The following is a 14,121-nucleotide window of genomic DNA, read 5'->3' as shown; positions in this document are numbered from 1 at the left end:
TGTACTTCTATAAACATACTTTTTTTTTTTATAACAAACAGAAAAACTGGTAAACCTAAAATGAGGAGCTGGGAGGAAAAGAATAAACTGATTTTAAGCGTGTTTCTTTTTATAACCTGGTATTATATGGAAATTATATTATTTCACTAGGCTTAGAGTCAAAGATCATGTTTTTAAATTTAGAAATTCTTGTTTATGCCAATATATAGAGATCTACATAAGCTGAAAACTGTCCTGAACAAAACACCTAGACATATGTTTACCTTAGAATAATAATAAAAACTTTAAATGTACAAATATACTCTCAATAAAGTAAGGGAAATATCCAGAGGCCAAAGATAGGGAACCCAAAACAGACCAATAAGCCTAAGAGCTGGTGCTAGGCATCCCCTGGAGGGGAGGTGGAGTCGGGGAGAGGATATCAGTTCTGCAACAACCAAGCATTAATAGCCATGTGGGAGAAGGCTTAGGCCAGAGTAGGGAGTTACAGATTGGATTTCAGTAGCTATAGCTCCCACTCTTTGCCCTGGCACAAGAATGTGAGAAGTAGGTATGTCTCTTTGATTGAATTCTGCAGAGTCTCTAAGAGTTTGTGACTTTGGCCCTGTCCTTATACATGTTTGAGATTCAAATGAATACTATCTGTAACAGTAAAAATACCTAATTAAATATATTTATTTAAACATGTGAGGAAACAATCCACCATAAATGAGACCCAGCAGAAACCAAAAGGGATTAGATACCCCTCTCTCAAGAATTTCATTTATTTAAAATATCAGCTAGAAGCTAGAAAATAAGTGTGTTTAAAATTATTTAAGATCTACAAGAGGGAATTGGAAACATTAAAAAAGAAAAAGACACTGTCAAAAGAAAAAGATTAGGCCTATATGTTTAAAGAACCAAATATAATTTCTGGAATTAAAAAAAAAGTTAATTGAAATTGTAAAACACCTCGAGGAATGGATTAAATGGCAAATTAGGCAAAGCTGAAGAGACTATTAAGGAACTGAAAGAAAGGTCTAAGAAAATAATCCAAAATCTACTCTGTAAATTCAGCAAAGTATTCTCAAATCATTTCATTGATCAGAATGATAGCAAAATTGATTTTTCTTTGTTAGTTCAAGGATGTTTATATTTTAAAGGACAACTACCAAAACCAAAAGGAAATAAAATGTCCAAATAGAAGGTATAGAGTGAGTTTTAAAAAAAAAAGCTTGATTTATTCAACAGAAAGTAGTGAAGAAAGGAAGAAAAGCATAGACAAAGCAAGGAAATAAAAAGCATAGCATAACATAAAATAAAAACAAATATACCAGTAATCACCATAAATATTAATGAAACAAACTTTCCAGTTAAGAGACAAAGATTGTTATATAGAAATATTTTTTAAGTTCAACTACATGTCACTTACAAGAGTTGCACATAAAATATAAGAATCTAGAAATCTTGAAAACAAAATTTAAAAGTGGTGAGAGAATATACCAAACAAGTGCTATTTAAAAAAGGTTGCATAGCTATATAAATATCAGCCAAAAATAGACTTTAAGGCAAAGAGAATAATTATGATAAAAGAAACACTTTACCAGGAAGATAGCTCAGAATTATCTGATAACAAAGTTTCAAAAAATATATACCTAAAATTGACAAATTTATAAGGGAAAATGAACAAATCCATAATCATAAAGGGAGATTTTAATATACTTCTCATAACTGATAAGTCCATTTCTGTCTTAACTGATCATTCAAATGCCAAAAAACCTGCTAAAGGATACAGAAATTTAAACTACATAATTTAAAGTTTGATGTAATGAAATATATACAGCATCGCCCAAAAGGTTTGATAAGCAAATTCTACCAAACAAGGAACACATAATCCCCATTTTATATAAACTACCTCTGATACTAGAGTGCAGGAATGCACTAAATTCTTTTTATATGTCTAGTAAATATGATACCAAAAAGAGACAAGGACAGTACAAGAAAGGAAAACTGTAAGCCAGTCTCATTTAGGAATATAGATGCAAAAGCTCTAAATAAAATATTAGATCCAAAGGGATCCAGCAGTGTATTCATAAAAATAATCATATTCGAGTTCGGAGTATGCCAAGAGTACAAGATTGATTAAACATTAGACTTCATTAATTTATTACATTAGCAATTTAAAGAGGAAATCATATGGTTATGTCAACAGATACAGAAAAATCATTTAATAAAATTCAGCACTCATTCATGTTCAAACTAGGGAAAAGACAGGAACTTAAACTAATAAAATGTGAATACCAAAAATGTACAGAAACATACATACATTATGGTGAATACTTAGAAACATATTTTTAATTGAAGTATAGTCAGTTTACAATACATCAATTATTTCTGGTGCACAGCATAATGTATTAGTCATACATATACAGACATATATTCGTTTTCATATTTTTCATTATAGGTTACTATATTATAGTTCCTTGTGCTATACAGTGTAAACTTGTTTATCTAGTTGCTTTCTTAATACAGCAGATGAATAGAAAATAACTTTAAAAAAATAAAAACTTTCATTTACAATAGCAACAACAAATATGGAATACCTAAGAATGAATTTAATGAAAGATATATGAGGCACAGCTAATACCACAAAACTTTTTTTTTTTAATTGAAGTACCATTAGTTACCATGTGTAGATTTCTGGTGCGCAGCACAATGTCCCAGTCATGCATATACATGAATATATGCATTTTCATATTTTTTTCATTAAAGTTTATTACAAGATATTGAACACGGTTCCCTGTGCTATATACAGCAGACACTGTTTTAAAATCCATTTTTATAGTATCACAAAACTTTGAAAGACATTAAAAACTTACATAGAAAAATAGATCATGTACTTGTATGAGAAAACTCAGTTTCAGAGATGTCAGTTATCCCAAATTAGTCTATATATTCAATGTGAAAAAAAAATCCTACCCTAGTTTTTCAAGGAACTTAACAAACTAATGGTAGCATTTATATAAAGGAGCCAAGAGGAATTTGAAGTAGAAGATGAAGAAATTTGCCCTATGAGATATAATGATTTATTGTAAGTTATTATAATTAGGAAAATGTATAATTGGTGAAGGTATGATAAATAGTCAGAAACAGACCCAGATGCATGGAAAACTTTATATATAAAAGAGGTAGTACAGATTAGAAAGGAAACAACTGGCCACTCAAATTGATATGGGACATTTGTTTATATACACACAAATATATGTTATCGTTAGATCCCTTCCTCATATGTACAAAAGTAAAGTCCAGATGGATTAAAGACAAACATAAAAACAAAGCCATAATGCTTTTAGGAGAAAATATAGGAGAATATTTTTATGAACGTAGGGTAGAGAAAGATTTCTCAATAACAAAAAATATATAAACCATGAAGTAAAGAAATTTAAAAATCAACTCCATTAAGATTGCAACTTTAAAACTGATAGACCCCAAAATCTGTGCCCAGAATAAATAAGGAACTTCTGCGAATCAGTAAGAAAACAGACATCACAATCGGAATAGGCAAAGGATATGAATGGCCAGATCATGGCAGAGGAAATAACCTGAAAACATATAAAAAGGATGCTGAGTCTCACAAGTAATTAAAGAAATGAAAATTAAAACAAGATATGAGATATCATCTCACACCCCATCAGCCTGGCGAAAACCAGTGTCTGTCAAGACCAAATGTTGGCAAAGATGCAGAGCAACAGAAACACTCTTGTTCCTAGTGGGTATGTAAACTTATAATCATGGTGGTAGGCATACTAATGATCCCCCAAAGATGTCCACATCTTTGCCCAGATGGGCCCGCTGTCATCACAAGGATTCTTAAAAGTGGAAGAGAGGCAGAAGAGATATTCAGATGAAGAGGTATGGTGAAGGAAACGGAGTCAGAGAGATGCTATGTTGCTGACTTTGAAAATGGAGGAAGGAGCCCCCAAACCAAGGATTGCTGGGTAGAAGCTAGAAAAACCAAAAAACAGATTCCTTCCTCCAACCTCCAGGAAGTAACCCAGCCCTTCCAATACCTGGAGTTTAGACTGGTGAGACTCATGTCAAGCTTCTGTGTTATAGAAATTTAAGATAATAAGCTTGAGTTATTTGGGGCTACAAGTTTTTGGTAATTTCTTATGGCAACTATAGAAAACTATTACAACTATGTTGCAAAGAAATTTTGGAACATCTAGAAACTTAAGTCCCAGGGACAAACCCACTGCTTTGCTACTTAATTATGTGGTCTCGAGACTATCAGCATCACCTGAGAGCTTGTTAGAAATTCAGATTCTCAAGCCCTGCTGAGTCAGTATCTGTGTGTTTTAACAGTTTGCCCAGGTAATTTCTAAGCACATTAATCTCAGAAGCAGTACCCAAGGGAGTATCTCCCATTTATGCAGAAAGAAATAGGTATAAAAATTGCAGTACTACTGATGAAAGCACATCATAACAATAATAATAATAATAAAAATCTTTCAACCATAGAGTGTATGAATAAATTTTTGCATATTTATACAATGGAATTCCATACAGCTGTGAGAATAAATGAAGGAGAGCTTCTTAAATATAAAATTTCAACATAATGTTGATGGGGGTGGAGAACTATGTTGCACAGAGATATAGACAATATGATACTATTGATATGAAATTTTAAAGCACATAAAACAACACTATAAATGCTTATTATATAAACACATGCAATTAAAGTGTAAAATGATAAAGGTGATAAATACCAACTTCAGGATGGTGGCTGCCTCTGGGGAGAAAAGGAAATGAATGGGATGGGAAGCACTTATGACACAAGGTTAACTTTTGACAAAGCTGGTTGGTAGGCACACCTGTGGTCCTTATATTATTGCCTACATTTGTCTAATGGCTTGAAATATTTCATAATTAAAAAGAGCATATTAGCTTATGAATGAAATTTATGGGATTTCTACACCGAGTGTCTTCATCAGTTTCTAATTCAAGTACACCAGAAATTGACACAACATTGTAAACTGACTATACTTCAATAAAAATATATATATCCCCCAAATTTTTATTTATTTTTGTGTTATTTGATCAAAAGTCAAGTCAGCTAAAAATGACTAACCTGAGTTTTCCCCGTTCAAAGTTCCCAGGCCTTCAATGAGCACTGTACTGAAAAACCTTGCACTAGTTGCCTGTCTTCAATTTTAATGACAGTTCCATTCATTGTGACCCTTTCCCCCAATTGATCAGTATGTCTACATAACTAAGGTCTCTGAGCTAATGGGCCCTGTATAGATAAGGCATTACATTTGTAATTCCTGATTTTTTAAGAAAAAGCTCTTAGTAAAAATAAACAGAAAACAAACAAAATAAAACAATATTTTCCACATTTTTAAAGATGAAAACCGTGAATATTTTGAATACCTTGCACTCTGTGGGCATGTGACTAAAATCTGTTTGAGACTGATTTCATGAGCCATATGCTGAAAAAGCAATTCTCATTATTTATCATCACCCAAATATATTCACTTTGATCCAGAATCACCCTTTCATTAAATTTAGTCATTGTTATTCTAAATATTTTGGCTTTCTTTCCTTAATCCTCATATCTAAATGTCCCTTTATATTCAGGCATGTCCCCAGTATTTAATAAGTTTCCACATATGTGTAATCACTGCTTATTTGATTCTTTCTCTGTATGTCTTCTATATACCAAGATAAATTTAAAGTAAAGAGAGGCAAGAAAATTCTTTTTCAGGAAATCCTTAGAAACAAATTCTGAGACATTTTAGTACTTGAGAGGATTTTTTGAAAAATCCATACCATAAAGTGATAAGCAGATGTTTCCCATATGTTGTTTGCAGATAAGTCCCATAGCTTGTCATATTTTTTCTTCAGATTCTGATATTTTAAACCCAGTTGTCCATACAGGTCTTTGAGGCAAATCACGTGTGACAAATAAACTGAGTCTAAACTTCCCTTGAAATAGTACAGAAATTGGGAATTTAAATTTGCATTGCTACTTAGTTCTAACTATTCATAAAAACAAGGAATAGTTTCCATATATCAATTGTCTAAATCATGCCTCCATATCTCTTAGGAGCACGAATACATTCCTCTGCACTTTTTTGTTGTTGTTGTTCAGTTTCATTTAGATTCATGCTCATAACACTGCTTAGTTTTCATTTAAACAGCATCCAAATATTTCTCGTCAGGAATTCTTTATCGGAATTGTTTCCTTTTCAAGGGTGTGGTCTGGTTACTGTCAAATTTTCTTTTCCCCATGGTGCATTACTCAGGAAAATTTTTCATTAGATTATAATGCTGATCATATCATAAAATATTCACTTTTATGGAATCTATTTAAATCATCCTTTAGTGATTTTTCAGAATAAGGTACCATGTCATTTTTAGCAGGCGATTTGGCCATCAGTCTGTACTATTTCATATGTGAGGAAGTACAAAATTTATTGCACTGATAATAATGGTATTTCTATTGCTCATGGGCTGATAAAGTCATCATTCCCATTTTTGTTCCTTCAACAGGTAATGTCATGTTGTTGAGGGTGTTACCTGCTGTGTATGATAAGCAGCCTCAGCCAATTAACAGACACCTGACAGAACTCCTAGCCTTGATGTCTCAGCTGGAACAACCAGAACAGTACCATCTTCTACGGCTTTTGCACGTAGCTGCAAAGAGGAAGCAACCAGAGGTAAAAAGTGCATCATATACATGATGGTCCACACATCTGGGCATATCTCTGGGTATGTGGACAGGATGTGCACTTCAAGTTTCCTCTCTCATGTATCCATGTATACCCATCTTTACATGAAAGCAGTCATTCACTTTTTCTAGAATCATGAAAGTGAGGAGGTAGTGGCAGAAGTTGGGTACTGTCCTAGAGTTCTCTAGAGAAACAGAACCAATTTTTTACATATATTCTTATATGTGTGTGTATATATATATATACACACACATATAAGAAATATGGAGTTGGCTTGTGTGATTATGAGGCTAAGAAGTCCCACAATCTGCTGTCTGCAAGTCGAGGACCCGAGAGAGTAAGTGAGTGGTATTGTCCAAGTCCAGGTCCAAGGGTCTAGGACCAGAGGGTTGAGGGTATAAGTCCCAGACCGAGGCCAGGGGAGGACTGATGTCCCAGCTCAAGCAGTCAAATGCAGATCTTCAACAGATGGGATGAGACCCACTCACACCAGGGCAAGGCTGCAATCTGCTTTCTCTTTCTACTGATTTAGATGCCAGTCTCATCTTTAGACCCACAGAGGGAGTGGCATCGGGCCAGACTTTGAAGTTTTGTGTCAGGTAGAACAGAGGGGCAAAGGGCCTTCAGGAAGTGGGGTGGGGTCAGAAGACCTGGACACTAGATGGGGCCCCTGATTCTGCCTTCTTACAAGTTCTCAGGTGATGCTGCTCCCCCTGCTGCTTCAGGGACCACACTCTGAGCAGCAAGGCTAGAGACTGGGCAGAGGACTGGGGACCTCTCTGTTAAGTGGTGTGCATCTTTACTTTTGCCCTTAAAACAATATATTATCATTATTTTTGTGTGTCTTTTCCTTTCAGTACACTTTAAACAACTTGAGGAGTTGTATCTGCATATCTGTATGAACTCCTTCTTAGCATAGTGCTGGGCGCATGGTAGGATTTTAATCAAAAGTTGTTGAATTCAGAAATGAATTAATGAACAAAAGAGATCAAAGAGAGTGAAGACCATGAAGAACAAAGAAAAAGATCTATTTGGTCTCCAAAGGGGGAAAGTGATCCAACAGAGCCAAGATCTAGAGAAGTCAAGGAGACTGGAGGTGGGATTTGACCTTGGATCTGGTAGCTGAGGACTCACCAGTGACCCACAAGGAGCAGTGTCTGTGGGGGTGGAATGGAGGATGGCAGGTGTCTATTATGGATTGTATCTGGAAGGGAAGGGTAGGAAATGACTGTAGGAGTGTGGGAGTTTAGAGGAAATAAGGAGGGTTAAAAAATATCCAGTAAGAATAAAATGATTGAAGATGTGGGAGAAAATATTAGATAGAACAGTTGCTAAAGGAAGTCAGGGAGTCAATTCCAGAGCACCTGTGGAGAAGTCAATTTCGGAAAAGATTAAGTACAGAAAGGACAGGCAAGGCTACAGTAGAGTTTGGGCAGGGAGTGGAGTTGAGGGATCACTGGGTCACCTAAAAGAGGGTTCAGAGTGGAGGGAACACAGACTGGGTTGTGTATTCCTTTTCTGAGCTGCTGTAACAATGCCACAAATGTAGACAAATTTATTATCTTACAATTCTGGCGATCTGAAGTCCAACGTAGGTCAACAGGCCCACATTCCTTCTGGAGGCTCAAGGGGAAAATCTGTTTCTTTGCCCTTTCCAACTTTGAGAGGCTGTCTGCACCCCGTGGCTCATGGCCTGCATCATTCTTACCTTTGCTTTTCCCATCACATCTTCTCTGACTCTGACCCTCCCCCACTCTTCTAAGGCTCTTGCAGTTACACTGGGGCCACCCAGATGAGCCCAGATTATCTATCTCAAGACCCTTTACTTAATCACATCTACAAAGTCCCTTTTGCTGTGTAAGGGAGTATTTTTCACAGGTTCTGGGACTAAGGTTGTGGACATCTTTAGGGAGTCATTATTCTGCCTACCACAGATAGAGTCTGGGGACCAGGTCATATGGGGAATAGTGAGGGGTGACTAACAGGCCAAACTTGGCTTGCTAAAGGAGGCAGCTGGCATGCCATTTTATCTGAAGCCTGAGAGCAAAAGCAAAACAAACAAAGCTTTTAGAAAAGCAGGTTCAATAAAAGTTCAAGGGGGATCTGGGGAGAATAAGTTAATTCGACTTATTTCCCATGGGGTTAAGGCTGGGCAGAAAGGTAAATGAAACCAGGAGGAGGCTCACTTATAGGAAGAGGGAAGGGAAAGGCCTTGGGGCCACCTGACCAAAAAGGTGGGGTCTAAGGGTGAGGGCAACACCACATGTGACATTCAAAGAGGTCTCACCATACCCCTGGTTACAGGCCTTCTATGGCTGCCCAGAGACTCAGGAAAGGACTATGAAGCTATTTAAAACCAGGCCCCTAACCACTGCCTGGTCTCATAGGACCACTGTAACACCAACACCTCAAACAACTGTACAGTCCCAGGGACCACAGATGAGAATTCTCTCTTGGGGCGCTGAGTTTTTACATATATGCCATGTTCTCCACCTGGAATGTTCTTCCCTTCCACCACAACCTTTTCTGGGCCCACTATTTCTGGTCCTTTAGACAGCTGCATAGATTGCCCTTTCTTGCCAGGAATCCTCTCTGACTTCTTTCTGACCCCTAATCTCTGACATGGCAAATTTCACATTGTAATGAATTTGTCTCTGCTGGTCTCTCTCCCTCTGGACCACCTTGGCTGTGATGCAAATGCTTGAGACACGAGGACCATCTTGGCACATCACTGTGTCCTTCGTGCCTAGCATAGTACAGAAGTCACTCCACAAATATTTCTTAATACAGAAGAGTTAGTATTAGTACCTAAATTTGCAGAGGGTTTTATTATTCACAAAGGACTTTTATTTTAACATCTAATATCTCATTTAATCCTACCCATTACTCTATGATGTGTTATTTTTCTCTCCATTTTACACCAATCAAAATAGATGCTATGAGAGGTTAACTTGCCCCCATCACACAGGTAGTAAGAGGTAAGTGACAGGTCCAGGACTCTGACTCCCAACCCCTTCCTCTCCCAGCCTAGGGGAGTAATGAGCAGCCTCCACTTGAGAAGGCCACAAGGGGAGTGTTCCCAGGTTACAGGAGGCAGGGGAGGATGGGCAAGGGGCACCAAGAGTGGCTGAGCTCTTGCCAAGTACCAGGCACTGTGTAGGTGTTTTATAGACGTGATCTCGCTTGTTCCCTACAACAACCGTTTCATTTTGTAAACAGAGAAGTTGAAGTTTGGAAAGGTTAAGAACAGTGCTGGTACCAAGGTGTGATGACCCCCTCATCTTTATCAGCCCCTCCAATTTTCAGATAGGCAATGCCCATGTCTTCCACAGGTCATTATGTTCACACTGCGCTGCCCTCCCACCCCCCACCCCCTTAGGCTGCCATTTACAGAAAATCTGGGCTGACACTGGTTAGGGAACATATAGAGAAGATTGAGCTACCTCATCATTCCAGTCTAATTACAACCACTGAAATGTTTTGACTTCAACACACTAAAAAAGTGAGACTGTAAGGCTGTGGCTTGTGAAGCAAAAGGGAGAGCCAGGACTCAGTAGAAGATGGTGGTCAGAAAGGTGAGCTAAACAAGAGAAGGAGGGGAATTGGAAGGAAGGAATAAGAGAGGGGGAAAGCAGATTCCTGTAGATACTGTGGGTGCTGAGTGTGGATCCCAGAATGAGGAACAGAGAGTTATGAAACACCCATAGTGATGTGAACAGACCCCACCTGGACCAGGATCCTAACTGGTGGGAAGAAGTTGTGACGGGGGCACCACCTGACCCTTTGTTTCCCATCAGCACTTCTGTTCATATTAAAGCAGCCCCAACCCCCACTTGCCTCCTTCAGCTCTTAGTGAGCTCACACTTGATTGCTGAGATGTGCAGGCTGTGATCTAGAGAAATCCCTGATTCACCTCCTCTCTCTCATGTTCATCAGTTAAACAGCAGGCAAGGGGAATGGGAGGGATACAGAGGAGGGTCTACTGAGAGAGGAAAATGAAGTAACAAAAATCAGAACTGCAGGCTGAGGCTTTTCATATAAGTCTAGTTAATTTAGTTTCAGGTGAAATAAGAGGCTAAATGAGGAGGGTTTTGACTTTGTGAAATTTGGATTAAAGTGGGTCTTTTCTTACTGAATGATAGCTGGGCCAGTGCTCTGTAACTTGGAGACACACTGAGCAGGTTCTCCACAGAAGGCAAGGTGCAGGAATGTTTCACACTTCCTTGAGTGCCCTCCTCACTACCTACCTTGTGTGACCAGTGATAACGTGGTTATCCAGGGCTGGAGGGTCAACAGTTTGCCCTTGAAAAAAATATTCTCTGTGTATGGCCGTGAGATTGTGAAGGTGGCATAGCTTCAACATCCATCCATCTGTGAGTTTCTGATGTTGCTGCCTGGGCAGGTGGGGTCCCTTCCTCCATCACTGCCCTCTGGACATCCCTCTCTTAGGAAACTCTCCTTCCTAGGTGGAGGGAGGCAGTTCCTGGCTAGTGACTCACGGCTGGAAGCTCCAGAGAGTTCTTGGAGTCCATTTATAGGAAAAGACTGGGTGGTCAATTTTCCAAGTGGCCTTCAGGGGCTGAGTATGTATTCTTAGCTGCCAAAAATCATGCTGTAACCTAGCCAATGAAAGGAACAGAATTTAGTAACACATATGCGCATATCTGTTATTATCCCCAGGACGTGGGCTTCCAGCCCTAACCAAACAGAGAAGAGTGGCAGGATGTGGCAAGTTTAGCCCTCTATTGATTAATGTCCCGACCCAGAAGAACTGGTTCTGTGGCCTGGTCCCTAGAAATGAGTCATTTTCTAGGATTTTCTCTCAGCAGCGTGGCGCATTCCTATTCACATACCTAATCCTACCGCACCTAACACCGCATCACCAAGCCGTCAGTCCTCAGAGGTCACTTTTGGTATTTCTTTAAAATGAGAAGGCAGTTGAAAAAACATTAAGAAGATAGAGTGATGGAATATATAGACTGTTCTAAAACAGTCTTTGGAACAAAACCTTGGTTTTCAGAATTTATATTTTGTTGGCATGGTGGGAGTAAGTAGCAACTGGAAAGAGTGGCAGTTACGGATTTCTGGAAACTAACAGAGATTGTTAATGCTAGCCAAATTAACTGAAAGAGAAAATTGAGCCTGAGGACTAATTTAAGAGGGAGTATGCACACACACGTACACACAAGTACACATACACAATAGCTCTACCTTTTATTCTATACATAGGCATTTAAACGTCACTTGCTGTCAATTAAGTTATGGTGCTATGTTTTCAGATGCTCTGTTTTCAGGTGCCCATGGCCTGGGGTGATAAGATATATCCACAAAACTTCAGTTCAATGACAAGATGCCACACTTGTCAGCAGACTGCTCTGGAAGACAGAAAAGGCAGTGATTAAATCTGCTCCGGAAGGACCAGAAAAGCCAGGGATAGGCCCCTTCCCTGGATTACTTGCTTTATACAGCTCTGTTTGGCCCTCTTCTACCTGGGTCTGGGAGCACCATTCATATATACTTCCTTGCCTACTAAACATAGTCCAGATAACTGGACCTTGGAATCCCTTTCCTATAGATCTCCATCCTGCTTCCAGGCTTGTGTAAGGCCTGGTCCCTGGGTCTGTTTTCCCAAGGACAGGCCATGCCAACAGTGTGACCCCATAGGTCAGAGGGGCAGCCTAGATGAGCTTGCATATGTGGGCTGGGGTATCCACATACATGCATAGGAGACTCCTTGAGGGCAAAGCCAGGGGTAGGAAGAGAAGGGAGGGGCAAGGGATGGGAGCTAGGGCTCATTTCTCCCTGTTCCTCCTACAGGGGCCCTTAAAATTCTAAGTTCAAATCAAGCCTCCCAGATTGCTGTAAATGTGTATATGTCAGGTGAGAGGAGAGACCATTGTACAAGGCTGCTGAATATTTAAGTGTGTGGTCTGGGGGAGCCTCCTTTTGTACTCTAGCCCCAGGTCCTACATCTGTTAGAGTGGGCTAGAGGGAAGGCCTCCCAAAAGTAGAGCTATTTGAGATCAGCTTTGAAAGTATGAGTTTTCTCCATCTCCAGTCCACGGTGGGTGGTCAGTGGCATGGTGTTGGGTCAGAAGGTTCATGGGGGAAAAGACAGCAGATATACCCATCAATGAGGAAGACCCTGGAATGCCATAACATTGGGATTCCAGCCATGGGCCGTGGGAAATCTTTCCTTCCTCCTTTCTTTCTTTTCCTTTTAATTTTCTTTTATAGATTTGGGATATATGGCTAGAGTTTAAATTAAATTGTCATGACTGGAAGCACATGTCATTAAGGCCTTGGTGTCCCAGGATTAGGACATGAAGAGTAAGGACTGGGAAATGGAATTTTACAGAATGGGACAGGAAATGTGTAAGCAGTTTCCATTTCTAAAAGCTTCAGGTTAAGTACACTGCCCTGACCTGGATCTGCTGGCTGACACTTCTGTCAGAGGTGCCAGGGACCTCTCATGGTTTCTCCTGAAGGGCATACAATCACCTGCAATGCACAGGCAGCCTTTATTGAATTGTCCATTCTTATGTGCTATTTACCAGAAACTAACCCTGTCATATCAGTACTTCATAACAAGTACTGATATGAATATGAAGTTTAAATTTATACATAGGATAATTTTACTGATCTCAAAACTATCTTCTTTTATATCCCCATTGGTTATGTTGTATATGACACATGGTAGATATATGTTTAAACATTATGTACGAGTATTCAAGTACTATGGTATGGGGTGGTATGGGGGTTATCCAAAAACTACCCTATAAAATCATGTAGATTTGCCTTCCTTTTATTTGTGCCTCGGGTATCTATCAATTCACCATCTGGCCAGGCTCTGTGCTACAGAATAGAAACAATTCTTGACCTTGTAGACCTTTCAGTCTAGTCTGCAAGACAGGCATTAGACCAGCAATAAGAAGGAAGCATGAAGGTAGAAGCTTTAGCAGGGACACAAGACTGAGGGAGGAAGAGGCGGGGAGTTGAGGAAGACTTTTTAAAGGAAATAACAGCTAATCTGAAGCCTCAAGAATGATAGGGAATTATCTAACAAAATTGGGCCAATAAGAATTACAGGCAGAGTGAATGACGGGAATAAAATTCAAGACACAAAAGAAAACTTAGCAGGTCAAGAACATTTTTCAAAATCCAACATGGTGGAAGTGTGATATGTGATGGGATCTGGATGGGGAGAGAGTAGAGCACGTGGGTGGGGAGATAAGTCTGGAAGATGGATAGGAGTCCGTTCAGAGAAGGGGTGTTGAGCCTCTGACTTGAGAGCAATGGGAAATTAGGGAAGTATTTTAAGCAGGGAAGAGTCACATTGTGGCCACAGGGTGGAGAAGGATTTGGATGGGCAAGACCAAAGTCAGGGAGAACAATGAGGAGGCTGTTG

General features: G+C 39.2%; 1 protein-coding gene across 8 annotated transcripts in view; it reads left to right on the top strand.

Moving 5' to 3' along the window:
- Window positions 1–14,121, top strand: part of VEPH1 (ventricular zone expressed PH domain containing 1) — a 241,986-nt gene that overhangs the window by 55,597 nt on the left and 172,268 nt on the right. For all 8 annotated transcript variants that reach the window (XM_064492326.1, XM_064492329.1, XM_064492319.1 and 5 more), the window contains one exon: window positions 6,535–6,701. In XM_064492326.1, coding sequence (XP_064348396.1) covers window positions 6,535–6,701 — 167 coding nt within the window. The remainder of the gene's footprint in view (window positions 1–6,534; window positions 6,702–14,121) is intronic.

This window comes from Camelus dromedarius, chromosome 2, assembly GCF_036321535.1.
Source record: "Camelus dromedarius isolate mCamDro1 chromosome 2, mCamDro1.pat, whole genome shotgun sequence".
Classification (NCBI taxonomy): Eukaryota; Metazoa; Chordata; class Mammalia; order Artiodactyla; family Camelidae; genus Camelus; species Camelus dromedarius.
This window is presented reverse-complemented; position numbering and strand designations above follow the sequence as displayed.